The 18,650-nt window shown below is 38.9% G+C and overlaps 1 protein-coding gene across 1 annotated transcript in view; it reads left to right on the forward strand.

The window, feature by feature from the left end:
- The first annotated feature begins 2,825 nt into the window (after positions 1 to 2,825).
- Positions 2,826 to 18,650, forward strand: part of DCT (dopachrome tautomerase) — a 41,985-nt gene continuing 26,160 nt past the window's right edge. Inside the window, exons 1-2 of the mRNA XM_044667232.1 lie at positions 2,826 to 3,135; positions 16,209 to 16,508. Coding sequence (XP_044523167.1) covers positions 2,826 to 3,135; positions 16,209 to 16,508 — 610 coding nt within the window. The remainder of the gene's footprint in view (positions 3,136 to 16,208; positions 16,509 to 18,650) is intronic.

Consider the following 18,650-nt stretch of genomic DNA (forward strand, 5'->3'; position numbering starts at 1 on the left):
CTTGTCTATTTTCTTTGCCTGTCTTTTGGGTTTTTCTTTTCTTTTCTTTTTTTTAAAACATTTATTAATATTCATTTTTAACATGGTTACATGATTCATGCTCCTACTTTCCCCTTCACCCCTCGCTCTCCCCCCCCCCCCCATAGCCGACGCACATTTCCACTGGTTTTATCCTGTGTCGTTGATCAAAACCTATTTCCAAATTGTTGGTAGTTGCATTGGTGTGGTGGTTTCAAGTCTACATCCCCAATCATGTCCACCCCAACCCATGCGTTCAAGCAGTTGTTCCGTTTCCTCCCCTGCAGTTCTTCCTCTGAATGTGGGTAGTGTTCCTTTCCATACATCCCTCAGAGCTGTCTTGTGTCATTGCTTTCTGCTGGTACAGAAGTCCATTACATTGGATTTTACCATAATATATCAGTCTCTGTGTACAGTGTTCTTCTGGGTTTTTCTTTTCTTGAAAGTTGTTTCACTCTGTCTCCTTTTTGATTCTTTCACTCCTGTATTTGTTTTGTGGCGATATTTTAATCTTGGTCAGAGAGGATCCTCATGGTGGCACAGAGCCACTCTGGATGACTCTGCCATCTTGGCTCCATTCCCAGAAGTCCTCTCCTTGTCTATTTTCAAAAATCCCTTATAAGCTTGTTCCTGATGTCTCTGTCCTTTTTCTGCTTTGACTTCTTCCTTTACCCCACTCCATTTTTTCTACCAAGTACTTTGTATAGGGTACTATCTCTTTAAGGATCTTTTCCTATCATTGGGCTAAAAGGTGATGAAAAAGTACTAATGTGTAAAGAAAGATATTTAAATTAACTGCTAAATGATACTAGATATTGCCCCTATTATAAATGAACATGTTGATACCTGAAAGAAGTAGTAAAAAAACCAACTTGGGTCCAATAAAAAACGCTAAATTATGTGTATGAAGAAATATTGCTTTCAGATGGGATTCCAGCAGTTTCAGATGGAAAAATAAGCTCTTAAATAAATAGAAATACATACATTTTCTCATGAAAGATGCAAGATGATGCCTTGTTTATATGTAAACAGTTTGAAGTGTCAAATTTTATTTCTTAAAAAAATCAGAAGCAAGTAATAATAAAGAAACACAGTGTTAGGGACACAAAATGAGGCAGAGAACCATTTTTGAAACTTAAGAGCTATAGGATCCCATCTTACTGTGCTACCATGATCTGTGCATGACAGAAGTCAGAGGAAAGCACCAGGCAAGATTCAAGGAAGGTAGAATCATTTTTGGCTTGGAGTGGGCATCCACGTATGTGTGTGTGTATGTGTGTGTGTGTGTGTGTGTGTGTGTGTGTGTGTGTTTGGGTGGGGAAAGGGTGGAAATCAGAATCAGGGAAAGCTTTATGGAAGACAACTTTTGACTTGATATTTAAAGAGTGGGTAGGTGTTTGCCAGGCAAAGATGAAGAGGAGAGCATCTTTGGCATTGGGAATGGTTGAAGGAAAGTAGAGTGGGTGGAAAGGCAAAGATTCCAGCGAATGCTGAACACGTGTAGGAGAACAGCATATCCATCGCTCCGGGGACATTTGAGAAGCTAAGATGAACTGCTCTCAACTCAGGCAGGTGGAGGATTCTAGTTGCTGATTATCACCTCTCTCGGTGCCCTGAAGATGATGTCCCAGAATCCTGGAGAGGCCATTACAAGTCTAGACAGATGCTTGATAATATTTGATTGCTTATTTAAATGGAAGCCTCAAAAGAGGTATGTTTCAATATCTATCCCTCTCAATCACTCACCGACTTCATTCTAACTTTGAAAAGGACAATTCTGAGTTGTTAAGATATTCTTTTTTCATGTAAAAGAAAAAAAAAATCATCTGCTGAGGAGGCGTGCCAATCAGGAGAATAGCATGCTATTATTCTCAGGGGGAAAGGATCCTTAATCACCGAACAAAGCAGTGCCTTGTACTGCAGGCCTAAATAAATGTTGCTTTATTTCTGAAGCTGCCTGACCCCCCGTAGGGGTCTTTGGAGCCCGTCAGCGAGCAGTCATAAGGACAAATTTTCGTTAACTTGCATTCTTGCCCTCAAGCATCCTTTGACGAGGGGCTCACTGCATCTATTGACGGCCCAGGAAGTTGGAGGTCACAGCTTGGCCGAGGCACATGAGTCCCAGATAAAGAAGATGTTTTTACCCCTTGAACCAGGGCCAGCAACTTTGCTAACTTCACTGTGCCCTTCATGTCATGTGCTCGCGAAGAGGATTTCTGTGATGCTAATCCCACTAATGAGGGCTTCTCCCAGCCATTACATAAACCCCACAAGTCCCAGTGGCTTGGCAAGACCCCGCAGTAAAGAGAGAGCGCGCTTTTTGCCTTTTGAACTGAGTTCAAGGTAATTAAAGTCAAGGGCTAGAAAAAGGGAGGGGAACGGTGGTAGAAATACCAGCATAATAAGTAGTATGACTGTAGCGCTTTGTAAATTAACTCAATTAAACAAAGCCTGATTTTTAACGGGGTTAACATGGTGAGAAGTGCAGCCCTCATTAAACTGAGCTGCTAGAGGAGTTTCTAATTAAGTCAAAATTGTTTCAGTTGTTTCACACTTAAAGCCACATAAAACAGTGCGTGTGCATATGTGTGTGAACATGTGCACACGTGCGTGTTTGGTGGTTTTGCATGTGCTCTCGTAAAAGGAGGGAGAGGCAAAAAGAAAAAAAAAAAGACAAGGGCGAGTGTGAGAAAGGGAAAGACCTAGGGACAGAAAAAGCCATAGAAGGAGGATAAGCTAAAGGAAGAGAAGAAGAGAGGGTTTGAGATTCTGTGAGGGGAGCAGAGATTTCTCTCCATTTTGGAGCGATGATCAAGCAGCAGCAGGCTGGCCTGCCATGGTGGGTCACTCTCCTGTGCCTGGGTTCCTGCCTCTTCCAGGGGAGCCGGGCTCAGTTTCCCCGGACTTGTATGACCTTGGAAAATGTAGTGTCCAAAGAGTGCTGCCCCGCTCTCGGTGTGGACCCTGCCAATAGATGTGGCGTGCTAGAGGGCAGAGGACAATGTGCAGAAGTGCAGACAGACACCAGCCCCTGGAGCGGTCCCTATGTGCTCCGGAACCAGGATGATCGCGAGCAGTGGCCGAGAAAATTCTTCAATCGAACGTGCAGGTGTACAGGTGAGAGGCCTGAATTTGGGTGAGGCTTTCTACCATCACGGTCCACTGGATACACTCAGGGAGGAAGGAAGAATTTCTATCTAGGAAAAGTGACTTCTTGCTAGGGGAGGAGATGAGTCTTGAAGTAGTAAGCCTTTTGGATTTTCAGGGGTGAACTCATTGGACAGACTTATCTTTTGTTCTTCAGAATGTTTTAACAAATAGGTTTTAGGAAGGCAGTATGGTGCAATGGACCTGAAATCAGGGAGACCAAATCCTACCTCTGGCACTTGCTAGCTAACTGACCTTAGGCAAGTCACTTAACTTATCTGATCCTCAGTTGCCTTCTAGGTGAAATGGATATAATAATGACTGCAGGCCATACCTCACAGGACTGTTGAGATGCATGTAAAGCTCTTTTCAAACTTTAAAAAGAGATGTAAATTTCAGCTATTACCAAAGAAATGTTACATAGGGCAAATTGGACACTTTGACCGCTTGCCAAATTATCATTGGTTTGTTTGTAAGAAGATGCCAAACACAAAGCACCAGCAAGTCGGGTACAAGTCCTTTCAAGATTTCCAGGATTCTCTCCTCAGGAAATATGTTTGAACTTGTTGAGGAGGGGAGTGGAACTCAATTATTAATACAAACGACCAGAATTCAAACATTCTGAGTCCTGACTTCAGCTTTTCTTTGGGCTTCTAAGAATATTAACAATTATGTAAAAATATTAAGCAAAGGCTTTACTATTTATGATGGCTCAGTTTGTCTCTATTGAATTTGTACAGTTGCCTAAACTCAAAAGAGAAAAGGGCTAACAGCTGAAGGCTTTGGGGCTTTACCCTGAATTTTTAGGAGTATCTTGCCAAAACATTTGTGTCTCCCACCATTTCATTTCAATGTACCATAAAAGCTCTGGAAAATTTAAAGGCTCGTCCTGGGAAATATGAATAATTTTCATGTGGTTTCCTCACTAATATAGTTGCTTTCTTTTGAGACATCTCTTGGTACCTGCTCAATGTGGGGAACAAGGTAATAGTCGTTATGGCACTGGCCCCATCCTATTAATGATGATGATGAGGATACAGCTTACAATTTTTAAGGTGATATATCTACATCTATCTCACTTGATCCTCATTTACAACAATAAAGCAAGGTAGACTATCCACATTTTACAGATGAGGAAACTGAGGCAGATATATATATATTTTTTAAGAGACATGCCTAGGGTCACACATCTAGTAAATATTTGAGACAAGATTCAAGCTCAAGTTTTCCAAGTCTATCCACATTAGCTCCTAACTATGGGTGGAACTCTGTTTAATGGCCACATGGCTGATTTATTTTTTTCTAGGGAAGTAGTAGCCCCATAAATATTGCTTAGGGTACTTGGGGTACAGAGGGCTATTTAAGCCCTTCCACCTGGGATATGAAATTGACTTTTAAAGGTTTCCATTGTCCTTGCTTTTCTCTCCCTTGACTCTCAGTTTATCCTTCAATATGAAATACAGCTTTGCTCTAGCATTTACAAAAAAAAAAATCCCTATGGTTTTCCAAGTCTTCTCAAGTTCCCTTCAATAGAGCTCCCCTCCAGTTTTCATCCGCTATGTACAACAGTGATAAATCACGTTTGAAATACATAAAACACAAGAGCTAACTTCAGAGAAGCACTTGGATGGTGTTCTTAGGGCAATTGGCTTCTTTTGGAGTATAGGAGGATTACTGGAAGATTGTCGGAAGTACTATGTAGTTGGCTCATGAATGTGATTCATTTCGTATGTTTTTACCAAGTGAATGTTTATTTTTTCCTCTGTGGCCTGTCTGTATAATAGTCTTTCCCCCAATCCCTCCAGTCATTAATGCTCAATCTCAAATGACCTTATATTTGCCTACCTATGTACGTGTAACTCCCAGCGGGATCTGAGCTCCTTGAGGGCAGGGACTTGTTAGCTTTTGTTCTCACTGCCTAGCATGATGCCCTGTACGTGGTAGATGCTTATTACATGCTTGTTTTCATGAATTGAATCAGTCATATAGTTAATTTTCTGATAAAAATTTTGGGTTCTTAATGTACTTCTAGAAGTTTAGCTGTATTTTTCATGTTAATCGTTGTTCAGCCGTTTTTTCAGTTATATTCTTCATGACTCTATTTGGGGTTTTCTTGGCAGAGATTTGGCATTTCCTTCTACAGTTCATTTTATAGATAAAGGTAAACAGGGTGAAGTAACTTGCCCAGGGTCATTTAACAGTGTCTGAGCCCAGATTTGAATTCAGGAAGATAAGTTTTCCTGACTCCAGACCTAGCTTTATTCATTGTATCATGCTTATCTCGATTTCTTGAAATAGTTCTATATTTTACATTGTAAGCATCAGTTTTACATTATAAACATTAATTAATTCTCATGGCATTTCATTATATCAGTAACAGATAAAGCATGCAGACACAGGTAATAGTGTCACTTGGCAAGTATCTATGTATTTGCAAACAAAAAACATCCAAAGTAAAGATTTTTAACTTTCAAAAAAAGTAAGGAGGTACAACCCTGCAAAAGTTAAAAATTTTTGTAATAGGGGCAGCTAGGTGGTTCAGTGGATTGAAAGCCAGGCTGAAATGGGAGGTCCTGGGTTCAAATCTGGCTTCAGACACTTCCTAGCTGTGTGACCCTGGGCAAGTCACTTAACCCCCATTGCTTAGCCCCCTGATGGCAAACCTATGACACACCTGTCCATTTTCGATGACATGCAGCCACATACAGAGAAGTATGTTATTTAAACTATAAATATCGCAAAATTATGTTTTTTTTTTCTCGAAGTGACACACCACCCAAGTCATGCTCAGTTTTTTTGTGAATTTTGACACAACAAGCTCAAAAGGTTGCCCTTACTGCTCTTCTGCCTTGGAACTAATACACAGTATTGATTCTAAGTCAGAAGGTAAGGGTTAAAATTTTTTTTCTTAACTAGCCACATTCAGAGGAAGAACTGTGGGAGGAGAAACACAGAAGAAAAACAACTGCTTAAACACATGGGCTGATGGGGATATTATTGGGGATGTAGACACTAAACAATAACTCTAGTCCAACAATCAATAATATGGAATTAGGCCTTGATCAATGATACATGTAAAACCCAGTGGAATTGTGCGTTGGCTAAGGGGGGTTAGGGGGAGTTTGGGGGAGAGGGAAAGAACATGAAATATGTAACTAGGGGAAGTAGTCAAAATAAAAATTAAAAAAACACATTTTCTTTTGTTATATATTTATGATTTAACATGTTATATAATATGATTTAACATGTAGGTTTGCTAGAGTTGAAGGTGAGAGGTAGATATAAACATCCCTCTGGGAGAAAGAGCTACAATGGCAGGGGTCAGTGGGAAATTTCTAATTAGCAATTACTTTATCTTTCTGTGATAGCTAGTGAGTAATATATTTCTCATCTGGTCAAGGATGAGTAGGGTGGGAAGGTGTAGAGTGGTAAAATACTTCTAGGTGGTCTTATGTTAGGGATGATAGGATTTAGAGCTAGAAGCCACCTTAGAAAGAGAATCAATCCAGTGTCTTCATTTTACAGGTAAGTAATAAACAAAGGAAGTAATTTATTTGGGTAATGCCAGTTTTCTTTTAGGAAAAATGGATGTACTCTTAGGGTATAGATCATCAATAGATCACTCAAGTATATGAACAGATATAATTACTTGGATGATGCTAAGGGAACGGGCTTAAAATTGCAAATAGAAATTCTTTTAAAATTTAATTTTTTCCCAGATGACATGTTGATATCATTAAAAAAAAACCCTTACCTTTTATCTTAGTCTATAGGTCTGGCTCTCACTCCACTGAGCCACCCAGCTGCCACCTGATATAATTTTAAATAGTCATTTTCTGACTTTTTGTGAACTATGTTCTCTTCCTAACATTCCTCCCCAAGAGAGCAAGTAATCCTATTTACCAGTCAAGGTCCTGGGAAGTCCCATGCTCACCCAAGTGGGTGAGCTCCAGATGGAATACTGAAAAAGAACCAAGCTCAATTTGGTTCTGAGTAGGAAGCCTTCTACTGTCCAATGACCACTTCTTTTAAATGGTTGTACTCATCTTGTTAGTATAGAGAAACGTGGCCAGAGTGGCTTTACCCTGTCAGACTAACCCTGAGGCGCCACCTAATGGAAATTCCATTTTTGTCCTCTCCTCTCTGATCTTTTATTCAGATTTCTAGTGGTCAAGAGCTGTATCACTACCCCAGTCCCTTCCACTTGACATCTGAGCTTGGCTGCTTTCCACAGAAAAGGAGTTGAAAAGCAGACTACATAGTCCTTAGCTATTATTTTTCTTTTAAAAGAGTTTTTATTTTCTTTTATTAATTTTCCCAATTACATTAAACATTTTAAATCATTTTTAAAAATTATGAGCTCCAAATTCTCTCCCTCTTCCCCCTTCCCCATCCCTTGAGAAGGCAAGCAATGATATGGATTATATATGTAAATTCATGCAGAATGTATTTCCATATTATCCACCTTGCAAAAGAAAACATATATACAAAACTAAAGAAAAATTAAGTGGAAAAGTCTGCTTCAATCTGTACTGACTTAATCAGTTCTCTCTTTGGAGGTAGGAAGCATTTTTCATTATGGATTCTTTGGAATTTTCTTGGCTCATTGTCTTGATCAGACAATCAGAGTTTAACTGCTGCATTTCAAAAGTGATGTCACCCACCCCTCTATTTTATCCACCAAGAATGCCAAGGAAAGCTTACATCATGTCCAAATACTTTCCCAAGAGATACTATACGAAAGAACAAATGAGAAGAGGGATGAACCCAGAACCCAAGATGTTCAAGCTGGAAGAAACAGAGAATACTAGAGATCATCTATTTAATGCCTTTTTTTACAGATCACAAAACTGGGCAAAGTCACAACTAATTCAGTGGCACATCTGGAACTAGAATAGAGGAGTCCTATTCCAAGCTTTATTAGGGCAGATAGTGACCTGGAAGTTTTCTGTTTCAGTGGCAGAAGGAAGAACAAGACATATGAAGGAAAGGATGTCTTCTGATGCCTTAAAATATGCCACTCACCATTTCAGAGATGGTAAGATTTAAGCTAGAAGGCATCTAGACATAGAGTCCAGTATCCTCATTTTACAGGGAAGTAATAGAGAGGGGGCATGATTTCTCTGGGGACATAATGCCTGCTTTCTTTTAGGGAAAATGAATTTATTTTTAGGGTACAGATTATCAGTAGATCACTCAAGATATATTAACAAATGTAATTTCTTGATGATATTAGGGGTTTGGGCTTAAAACTGAATATAGGAATTCTTTATCTTACACTTGCCACTCAGCTATGGGTATTTTACAATGTTTCAAATGGATGCTCTGTAAGATTAAATAAAAGTTCTTGAATTAATTGAATTTTAACTTCAGGAAAGTTTGATAGAATATTTAATCAAAATCATGTTTCCAATGGCTTTCTCTATGGACTAAAATTTATTTGGGAAAAATAAGCGTGTTAGTGTCACAATTAATTCCCTTGGTCTTCATATGTGAGCCACTTTCTTCATCTCTAAAACGAGGACTTTGGAACAGGTAGTCCATAAATGTCATGCCAGAGTCAGCTCTTACTAGCTTACAAATACATTGTTATATTTTCAGTTTCGGAATCTACATCTCAGAAATTGGCAAACACTACAAATAAGGATTTAATTTCGTGTTTTGTTGTTTGTTAAGACCCGAGAAAATGTTAATAATGCAGATAAAACTTAAAAACATTTTTTTTTGGTGGTTGTTAAACATTTACCAGCATATTCCTGTCTACAAGCTACATTCTTATATAGTTAGAAGGCACAGGAATGGGTCTGGTCCTTGCAATTGGAAAGATATGAGTTCAAATCTGATCTTCAGACTCCTGGTAGGGTAACCTTGGGCAAGTTCCTTAATCTCTGTTGACTTCAGTTTCCTCATCTGTAAAATGAGGATAATAATAGTACCTACTTTCCAGGTTTCTTGTGACGGACAAGTCACTCAATCTCTATTAAGCTTAATTTACTCACCTGAAAAATGGGGATAATAATAATAATACCTGTCTACTAGGATGGTTTTGTGGATCAAAAGAGTTAATATTTGTAAAGTGGTTTCTTTGTAAAGTATTATATAAACATTATTATTATTATTATTATTATTATTATTATTATTATTATCAAAAATTCTACAACCTGATGCTTCAGGCTGGGAAATCATTAGAATATAATACTAGCAATCCAAAATCCTAGATTATGTGGTCTTGTTTGTTTACTGGCTTCCTTAGGGCTAAATTGAAGAAATGATCCTATGTTATGGCTTTCCTATGCCAGGTCGGACTAAGTTTTAGGAAAATTAGACATTCATATTTAGAAACTTCAGCAGGAGGCTGGAAATCATGGGAACATTTCAATTGCACCTGTATCTTTGCACTTTAAAAAACTGGTGACTGCCACATAGATTTTAATGTTTGGTGCTGAACTTCTTGTTTGTGCAAGTGTCTAAGTGCTTCAGTTTTCCAATCTCTAAAATGGGGATAATGATGAAAATGTCCTTGTAAAATCCTTTTGAGCTACATAGATGAAAGGTTCTATGTAAGTGTAAAGTATTGTTATTATAATAATAGAATCTTTAATTAAAAGGAATAGACTATTTAGAACTACTTGTAAAAGCACTAATCGGCTGGTCTTTAAAACCACTTAGTCTAATAGTCTTCTGAGCTTGAGCTATACACGGCATGTAGGAACACATGCTCTGTTAGGTGGTTCTCATTTACTTTCCATTTATATCCCAGCCCTTAAAGGTAACAGACTGTAAATCCTCAATGCTGAAGGACATCATAGATAGTGGAGGGATGCAGGATCTAACAGCCTGCCCCCATTACTACTAGGATCAAAAAATCCTTTTTTAAAAATTTGCATTATGAATATTTGTTTCTCTTGTAGGATTTTTGAAAAAGTTTGTGATGTCAATAAGTGAAGAGCAATTCCCTTCTTCATAAATGCAAATAAAATACTCACGTTGGAGAAAGTCTAAATTAAAGAAATGGCAGTTATTGGGCTTCTGTGTTTCATGTCTTCTGGATAGGTTCGGTCTTTTTTTCAGCTTTCATTTATATTCCATTTTGGAAGATCTGAAATGAAATTATCTAATTTCAACATATGGTGTATTTTCTCTGCTTTGAGCAAAGGAAAGAGTGTGTGTGTGTGTTTTTTTTTTTTTGGACCAAAACTAAAAAACCCCAAATAATTCAAAAGATCTAGATCAGATCAAATCTGTCCAAGCTTCCCTTTAGCAATTATCATTAGGATGTGGTCTTCCTTCATTGGCAATTATAATAGTACTTTGATAGAAAGAGTAGGGGCTCTGGTGCCTGAGAACCTGGATTTGAATTCTACCTCTTACATGTCTGAGTTTGGGAAATTCACCTAACTCCTCTGGATCTCGGTTTCCTCAACTGTAAAATAAAAACAAAAGCTGAGGGGATCAGATGAAAAGGCCCTCAAAGTTCCTTCCAAATCTAGACCTATAACCCTATGAATTTACAAGCAATTCCATTTCAAGGAGTTTAAGACAGTAAATTCTTCTTAGAAGGCTGAGACAGAAGCTGATTTAGTTACTACGATTTTCAACCACAAAGAACTTCAGTTAAGAAAATATTTCATTATTATAAAACTCAAGACATAGCTTATAAATGACAGTGACTAACAAAAACTTTAGATTCAAAGAAAAAATTCGGTATATTCCTGCTTGACATTTCCCAAATTTCTTATTACAACATCTGGAGAGGAACATTTCTTAGTGTATTTAAAAGGAGGAATTTTTCTTTCTTCACAGAGACTCTATTGACACATATGTAAATATCTGCATTAGGAAAAACAACACACTATATAGACTTAGCCAAATGACAATGAATTTAATCATATTACATACAGAGGCAGAGACAGAGACACACACACACCCAGAGACAGAGAGAGACAGAGAGACAGAGACAGAGACAGAGAAAGTGACAGACACAGAGAGAAAGAGATGAAGGAAGAGAGGGAAAAGAGAGAGGTGAGACATATAGAAAAACAAAAAGATGGAGAGAAAGAAAGAGATAGAGAAACAGAAAGGGAGACAGAGACTGAGAAAGGGAGACAGAGACAGAGTTGAAGAGGGAAAGAGAGAGAGGGTGATATGAGACAGAAAGACACAGAGAAATAGAGAATCAGATAAAGAGCTAGAGGGAGAGACAAAGAGAGAGGAAAATGGGGGGGAGGAAAAGAAAGGAAGAGAGAGAGACGGAGACAGAGAGAAAGAGAGAGGGAGGGAGGGATACAGAGACAGAGAGAGGAAGAGAGAGAGAGTGAATAATTTTGCTAGTCTTAACGAAGGTAATTTGGTTTTAATGAGATTATTTCAATAGCTAATTATACAAATGTAATAGGAAAATTAAAAAAAAGAAATATAATTAGAAGAAACTTGGTTTACATGAGAAAACACTGACCTTGGAGTCAGAAAACCCTATATTTGAGTTATTAGCTCTGTGGTGCTACAGTTCTCCAAGCATCAGCTTTCTCAACTGCAATACTCAAATAAGAAGGAAGGAAAGAAGGAAGGAAGGAAGGAAGGAAGGAAGGAAGGAAGGAAGTAGCATTTATTATGCTCCTGTTATGTGCCAGACACTGCAGAGAACTTTATAAATATTATCACGCATGATATAAACCTGTGATTTCATTAATGTAGATGTTCCTTTCAATGGAGCAGAAGACACCCCATCAATGCATATCCTTCCCATTTTGTGACGCTCTTGTTTGTGTCTACCCATCACAATGGAGGCCTTCCTCCTTTTCTTTTGCCATCATGAATGTAGCAGTGAGCTATTCAATGAGCTTTTGTTCTTGCCACATGACCAGCTCATCTTTTTCAGTCATACATACATTTCTTAGATGACTGCCTTTGCTTTGGTTTTTCTTTGTAGTTCCCCATTTGTTAAGAGTCGCAGACAGTTCACACCCACCATATATACCTCTCCTCTGCCCTCGGAGAGATTCTCATTTTAAATTTTTTGAAGATGGCTAGTGCTCCATGACAAAGGCTAATAATACTGACCTCTGACCTACCCAAGACCAAATTAGTAAAGTGTATAAAGAGCTATAGAGATGCTAATTATTGTCATTAGGTGGGCAGAAGAAAAGAGATGACATGAATCTGAAACCCTCGAAGGTGAGGATAGTCATTTGGACCAGATTAGTCAGTGACATGGTTGTCAGTCTTAGAACTCATTGAGGAATGATTCCTTTTCTTATTAGTCATTTATCATTCTCTGTAAGCATTCAAGATTATGCCAACATAAGGTTATTGAGCTACATAAGAGTTGGCTTATACTACATAGCAAGAATGTGGTCATGAACTGCTTAGCTCCATGGATCTTTTGATCAGTTTGTCCTCCTTTCAAGTCTCCCCACTGAGCTCCTTGGTCCTGAACCTCTTTCTTTCACTAGAAACACAAAAGAATGCATAGAGAACAAAGGGTTAATGCTAAATGAAATCTATGCTTCTCTCCCCTCTTTCTGCCCCCCACCCCAGCCCTAGTGGTTTGGGATTTTTTTTTTCTTCCTGAGGCTTATGGACCCCTTTCCTTGGCTAGGCAGAGAGCAGATTGGCATCTTTCTCTTCTTTGCTCTGGATTAGTAAAACTTCATTTAACTTTTCACCTGGTTATAACTAAATTCTAAGAAGCTTCCTGATAGCACCCTAATTTCAGATTAGATTAGTTTGTCTTCATTTCCCCCTCCCTTGGCCTTTCTAGTTATTGCTTGCCTTGTCGCTAGTAGTACTTCATTTTCCTTGGTGTTGATAAACTAGAGAACTTCTGGTAGCTGACGGGAAAACCTAAGGAGAATTATACCTTCTGACACTGTAGCAGCTAATTCCCCTTTATGATCTGACAACTTTTTTTGATTTTATCTTAACTCTGTCTCCTTTGTAAAATAAACTGGATTTTCCTTACTTCCTATGTTGGATTTCATTCAAATTTGGGGAAATCAGCCTTTTTTTTTTTTTTTTTTTTTTGGTCTCATCTCTGGGTAGTTGTATGTAGTCTTAAAATAAGCCAACCACCCTCATCTTTTGTCTTTGAATTGATACCAAGTATTGATTCCAAGGCAGAAGAGCAGTACAAACTAGGCAAATGGGATTAAATGTTTTTCCAGATTCATACAGCTAGTAAATATGTGAAACCAGATTTGAACCCTCAATCTTCTGTCTCCAGGCCTGGCTCTCCCCTGAACAACCTAGGTGCCTCTGTCGTATATAGTTTTGCTTCCAAGGGAAGATAAACTAGAAGAAAGAATAGGCTCCATTGGAGAGGCCTCTTGCTTGTTTTTATCCTAACTTGACAGAAAAATGTAAGATTAGATTCTTTTTTTTTAAAAACCCTTACTTTCCTTCTTAGAATCAGTGCTGTGTATTGGTTCCAAGGCAGAAGAATGGGAAGGGCTAGGCAATGGGGGGCGGGGGGAGAGGTAAGTGACTTGCCCAGGGTCACACAGCTAGGAAGTATCTGAGGACTGAAGATCTCCTGTCTCTAAACCTGCCTCTCAATCCACTGAACCACCCAGCTACCCCAGTAAGAGTAGACTCTTAAAGATTGTTATTGTTTTATTGCCAGGTGGGAAATGTATATATATTGTGACTTCTGGTCATATTGATGTGACTTTCTTTGGACATAAAGAACTCTCCCACCTGGAGTTGAGATCCTTTAGACTTGGTGGTTATCCCAAGGCTTTGTGAGCTACCTCATCCTGCCATGTTGACCAGATTCAGTTTCATACAGAAGAAGCTGGAGTATACTTGTTGAATATCCTTTCTATGCTAGGGCTAAATAAATCTCCTTTTGTTGACCATCAAATGACTTATGCATACTTCATTTTGTTCCACTACTCAACCTAAACTTAACTGCAGATTGGCCTGAGTAAAGACCATCTGTTATTTCCCTTCCTAATCAGTGAGCAGAGAGAAGGAGAACAGTGGCAGAATTCAGTGCCATCTCATATCTTCTTTACTGGCTGAGACCTCTTCCAAAGTCTTGTGCCATGATTTGATAGTGGAGGGTGATGGTTGTTTCTCTGAGTCAATGGCAGCTGAATGTAAGTTCTATTTTGTTCTTCTAACCTGGAAAGTGTTTGATGATGTTCAGTAATTTCCTATCAATTTGTCCCCATTTTGATTTCTCCATCCTGCCTCCAGGAGCTTCTTTATTCTGGAAGATCTCGTCAGCCTTGCTACTCACATTTCATCAATAGACTTTAGCCTGGTGGCCCCTCCAACTGGAGGTCTGATTGGTGAGGTTCTCCCAGAACCTCCATTTATTATTTTTTTTAGGGACCACTTTGTCCATTTTCTTTATTTTATTTTTTCTTTGAAAAAATTTATTTAATTGATTTAGAATACTTTTCCATGGTTATATGATTCATGCTCTTTCCCTCCTCTTTCCCTCCCTCCTCTTTAGCCAACGAGTTTTTACATATGTCACTGATCAAGACCTATTTCCATATTATTAATATTTGCAGTAGGGTGATCGCTTAGAGTCTACATTCCTAATCATATCCCCATCTACCTATGTGGTCAAGCAGTTGTTTTTCTTCTGTGTTTCTGCTCCCATAGTTCTTTCTCTGGATGTGGATAGTGTTCTTTCTCATAGGTCCCTCAGAAGTGTCCTGAATTCTTGCTTTGCTGCTAGTAGAGACAATTTCTTTATTTTATAGATGCCTGAGTTGGTGTCAGGACTGGCACCAGAACCCAGACTAGACCTGGAGTCAGAAAGATATTAAGTCTAATCCTACCTCAAAAACTTCCTAGCTGGTGATCCTGGGCAAGTCACTTAACCAGAACCTCCATTTAAAGAGCATACTCTGGCCAGCTGTCTCTCACCTCCCATTTGGCTATACTCTTTTTTGACTTTTCCATCCTGATGCTATGCTCAGTCCCCTTTCAGTCTCCTTTTGTGTATCATCTTACCCCTCCTTAGACTAGAAGTTCCATGAGGGCAAAGATTGTCTTTTCTTTTGTACTATATATCCCTGGGCAGCTAGATGGCATAGTGGGGAGCCCTCTTCCTGAGCTCAAATCTGGCCTCAGATACTTATTAGCTGTGTGACCTTGGGTAACCCATTTTATCCCATTTGCTCAGTTTATTTATCTGTAAAATGAGCTGGAGAAGGAAGTGGCAAACCATTCCAATATCTTTGCCAAGAAAACTCTAACTGAGGTCACAAAGAGTTAGACAGGATTGAGCAATAAGAGAGGCAGGCAACACATTAAGAGAAATGGTGGCTAGAGGTGGGGGTTATCACTAGGGTGCCAAGTGTCACTACAGGCTCGTAGATTGACATATTCTTTGCAGGAACGGTAGTATTGATTGTACTGGTGGAAAAGGAGTGAGCCAGAGGCAGCTTGAAGGCTGTAAGAGAACAGTGAATGAGGGCTTCATATGGAAAATTCTTACTAATGTTCAGGGCCCCAGAACAGAAGCAAGAACATATAGAAATGAACTAGATGTCAATCCACTTGATTTCTAGAAATAGAGATGCTATAAACTCAGTGGAGGGCAAAGAAAGAGGATTAGATTCCTTTGCTCCCTGCAGCAAATATCCCTTCCATTTGGCAAGGAGGCAGGGCAGGGGAGACTGTGGAATGGTGGGAATTGCACTACTCCTAGAATTAGAGAACTTGATTTCAAATTCTAATTATATGAACTTAACTTAAAAATTTTACATTTTACTTTAAAATTTAAAAAATGACTTAATTTCCCTCATTTTGTAAAATTATCACTATGTTCATATGAATACATAAATAAAATATACTCTGCATAATATTAGAATATATAAAAGCACAAATATTTAAGTAAGCATATTATGGGTTATATTTTGTTATAAATTTATGCTCCAAGTTTGTATTACACACATGTATTTATATATACAATTTCTCTTTCATCTCAAGGACTATATTGACACATTGGTCAATAATTGAATTGTGGGAAATAGCTGGAAATCTGTATTTTTAGCCAAAATGTTCTTCTTTCCTGAATATAGACAACTTTGCTGGCTACAACTGTGGAGACTGCAAATTTGGCTGGACAGGTCCCAACTGCAATCAAAAGAAGCCACCGGTTGTTCGGAAGAATATTCATTCTTTGTCTCCTCTAGAGAGAGAGCAATTCTTGGATGCCTTGGACCTTGCAAAGAACACCATCCACCCAGACTACGTGATTACTACTCAGCACTGGTTGGGCCTGTTGGGGCCCAATGGAACGCAGCCACAAATTGCCAACTGTAGCATTTATAACTACTTTGTGTGGTTACATTATTACTCCGTCAGAGATACACTATTAGGTTGGTTTTCTCCCCCCTTTTGTTTAAAGTATATCATTATGAGTCGAGCAAAAAGGGAATGATTTATTTCAGTAAGTGGGTTTATAAGAGAGGAGAGCAAATTGCAGGGAAAGACAGGTTTATGAATGTGTCATAGCCTATCCCCAAATGCCTACAGTGAGGCTGAGCTTATTATATAACGAATAATAGGAGCCAGGCTTTAAAGTTTTCAAAGTCCTTCACTTATATTATTCCATTTGAGCTTCACAATAATCCTGAAAGGAAAGAATTAGAGAGTTGTAGGAGCATAGACTTTAGAAATTCCAGAGACCTTAGTCCAATCTCTTGGACTAGAGCAGGGGTTGGCAACCTTTTTGACCGTGAGAGCCATAAATGCCACATTTTTTAAAATGTAATTTCATGAGAGCCGTACAGAGCTCACAGTGCTCACAGTGCTGCTCCTGTAACAGCACCTGAAAAAAAAAACTGACTTTATGGCTCGAGAGCCATACGTTGCCAACCCCTGGACTAGAGATTTTTTTTTTTATAGAAGAAAAAACTGAGGCTGAGAGGGGTTATAGGATTTTTCCAGGTTCAGATACAGGGGTATAGTTAATTTTTAACAATGGTTCTCCAAAAAAAAATTGACAACCCATTTGATTTTAAACCCTTATTTTCTGTCTTAGTAGAAACACTAAAACAGAAGGATGAGAGACAGGCAGGCAATGGGGGTTAAGTGACTTGCCCAGGATCATGTAGTTAGGAAGAATCTGAGACCAGATTTGAATCCAGGTCTCCAGACCTGGCTCTCTATCCACTGTGCTACCTAGCTGCCCCCACCCCACTACCCTTTATAAGTGTAATCTGAATTATTTCACATTTTATTGATCACTTTCTTAAGTCTAGTATAGAGATGAGCAAACTGTGACCCAGAGGCTACATCTAGCCTGCCACTTGTTTCTATGTGGCCCTAAGAAAGTTTTTCACATTTTAAAATGCAGTGACATTTTATGAGGCCTTCCCTGAGGTCTAAGATTTGTTGATGCCTAGTCTAGAGAAGCAACAAAATAATAAATGAAGTCAAGTGAAAGCTGGTATTAGCACACCTCTGCACAGGTAAAAAGCAACAGAATTGAGATTTGAACCCAGGTCCTCTGAAATCCAGAGAACCTGAGCTGAAATCCTGACTCTGACCCTTATTACCTCTGCACCTCCTTTTTTCCTAATAAGGAAACTAAGAAGAGTTACTAATACATGGTCATAAAGCTCATAAGTTGTAGAATGGAATTTTGAACTCAAGTCATCCTGACTCTGGGGCAGCCAGATGGTAAAATGGATAGAGCATTTGGAGTCTGGAAGACCTGAGTTCAAACTTAGTTTCAGACACTTACCAACTGTGTAGCCTTGGGCAAGTCAACCCAATTTGCCTCAGTTTTCTCACCTGTAGAAAATGAACCAGAGAAGAAAAAAAAATGGCAAAGCACTCCAGTATCTTTGTCAAGAAAAACCCCAAAGGGATCACGAGGAATTGGACGTGACTGACAAATGACTGAACACCATCCTGACTCCAGGACTAGACTAATGCATCAGACTGGGAGACTCTACTAGTTACTTCCTTAATTTAGTTTTGCTTTTCTCCTTTCTCCTTGGTTATGTAGTTCATACTCTCAACTTTTCAGCATGGTGCCATTAATCCTCAAAGCCAAGAACTGATGAAGTGAAGACTAATTTAGTTTGGCTCGAGAAAAAGAAAAAAAGGATAAAACCCCACACATTCTTAAATGTGCGCACAGAATAGCTGTGGGAACCTTTCTTCAATTTAGGCGTCTTAATTAAAAATATGCCTATACAAGTAAAAATCCCTTGTGCAAAGCTAGGACTTTCATGTGGAAAAGTATGTCTCGTTTCACATCTTTGTGAACATCTTTTTCATAATCGCCAGGGTCAGATACCCATAGTGTTCAAGAGTACCTTTTCTTGTAGTTCCAAATATCTGGGTCATGATTTTGGCAAAGCAAAATGGCATCACAATGGACACGGCCTTTCCTAGCCCTTTAAACTGCTTCAGGGTAGAACTCTGGGAGAATGCCCAAGAAAACTAGGCCCTCTTATTATTTGGCTTAGCCTGAGACAAGACTTAGAGGTCAGGGTCTGAGTGGGATC

This window comes from Gracilinanus agilis, chromosome 3 (assembly GCF_016433145.1).
Source record: "Gracilinanus agilis isolate LMUSP501 chromosome 3, AgileGrace, whole genome shotgun sequence".
In the NCBI taxonomy this organism is placed as follows: domain Eukaryota; kingdom Metazoa; phylum Chordata; class Mammalia; order Didelphimorphia; family Didelphidae; genus Gracilinanus; species Gracilinanus agilis.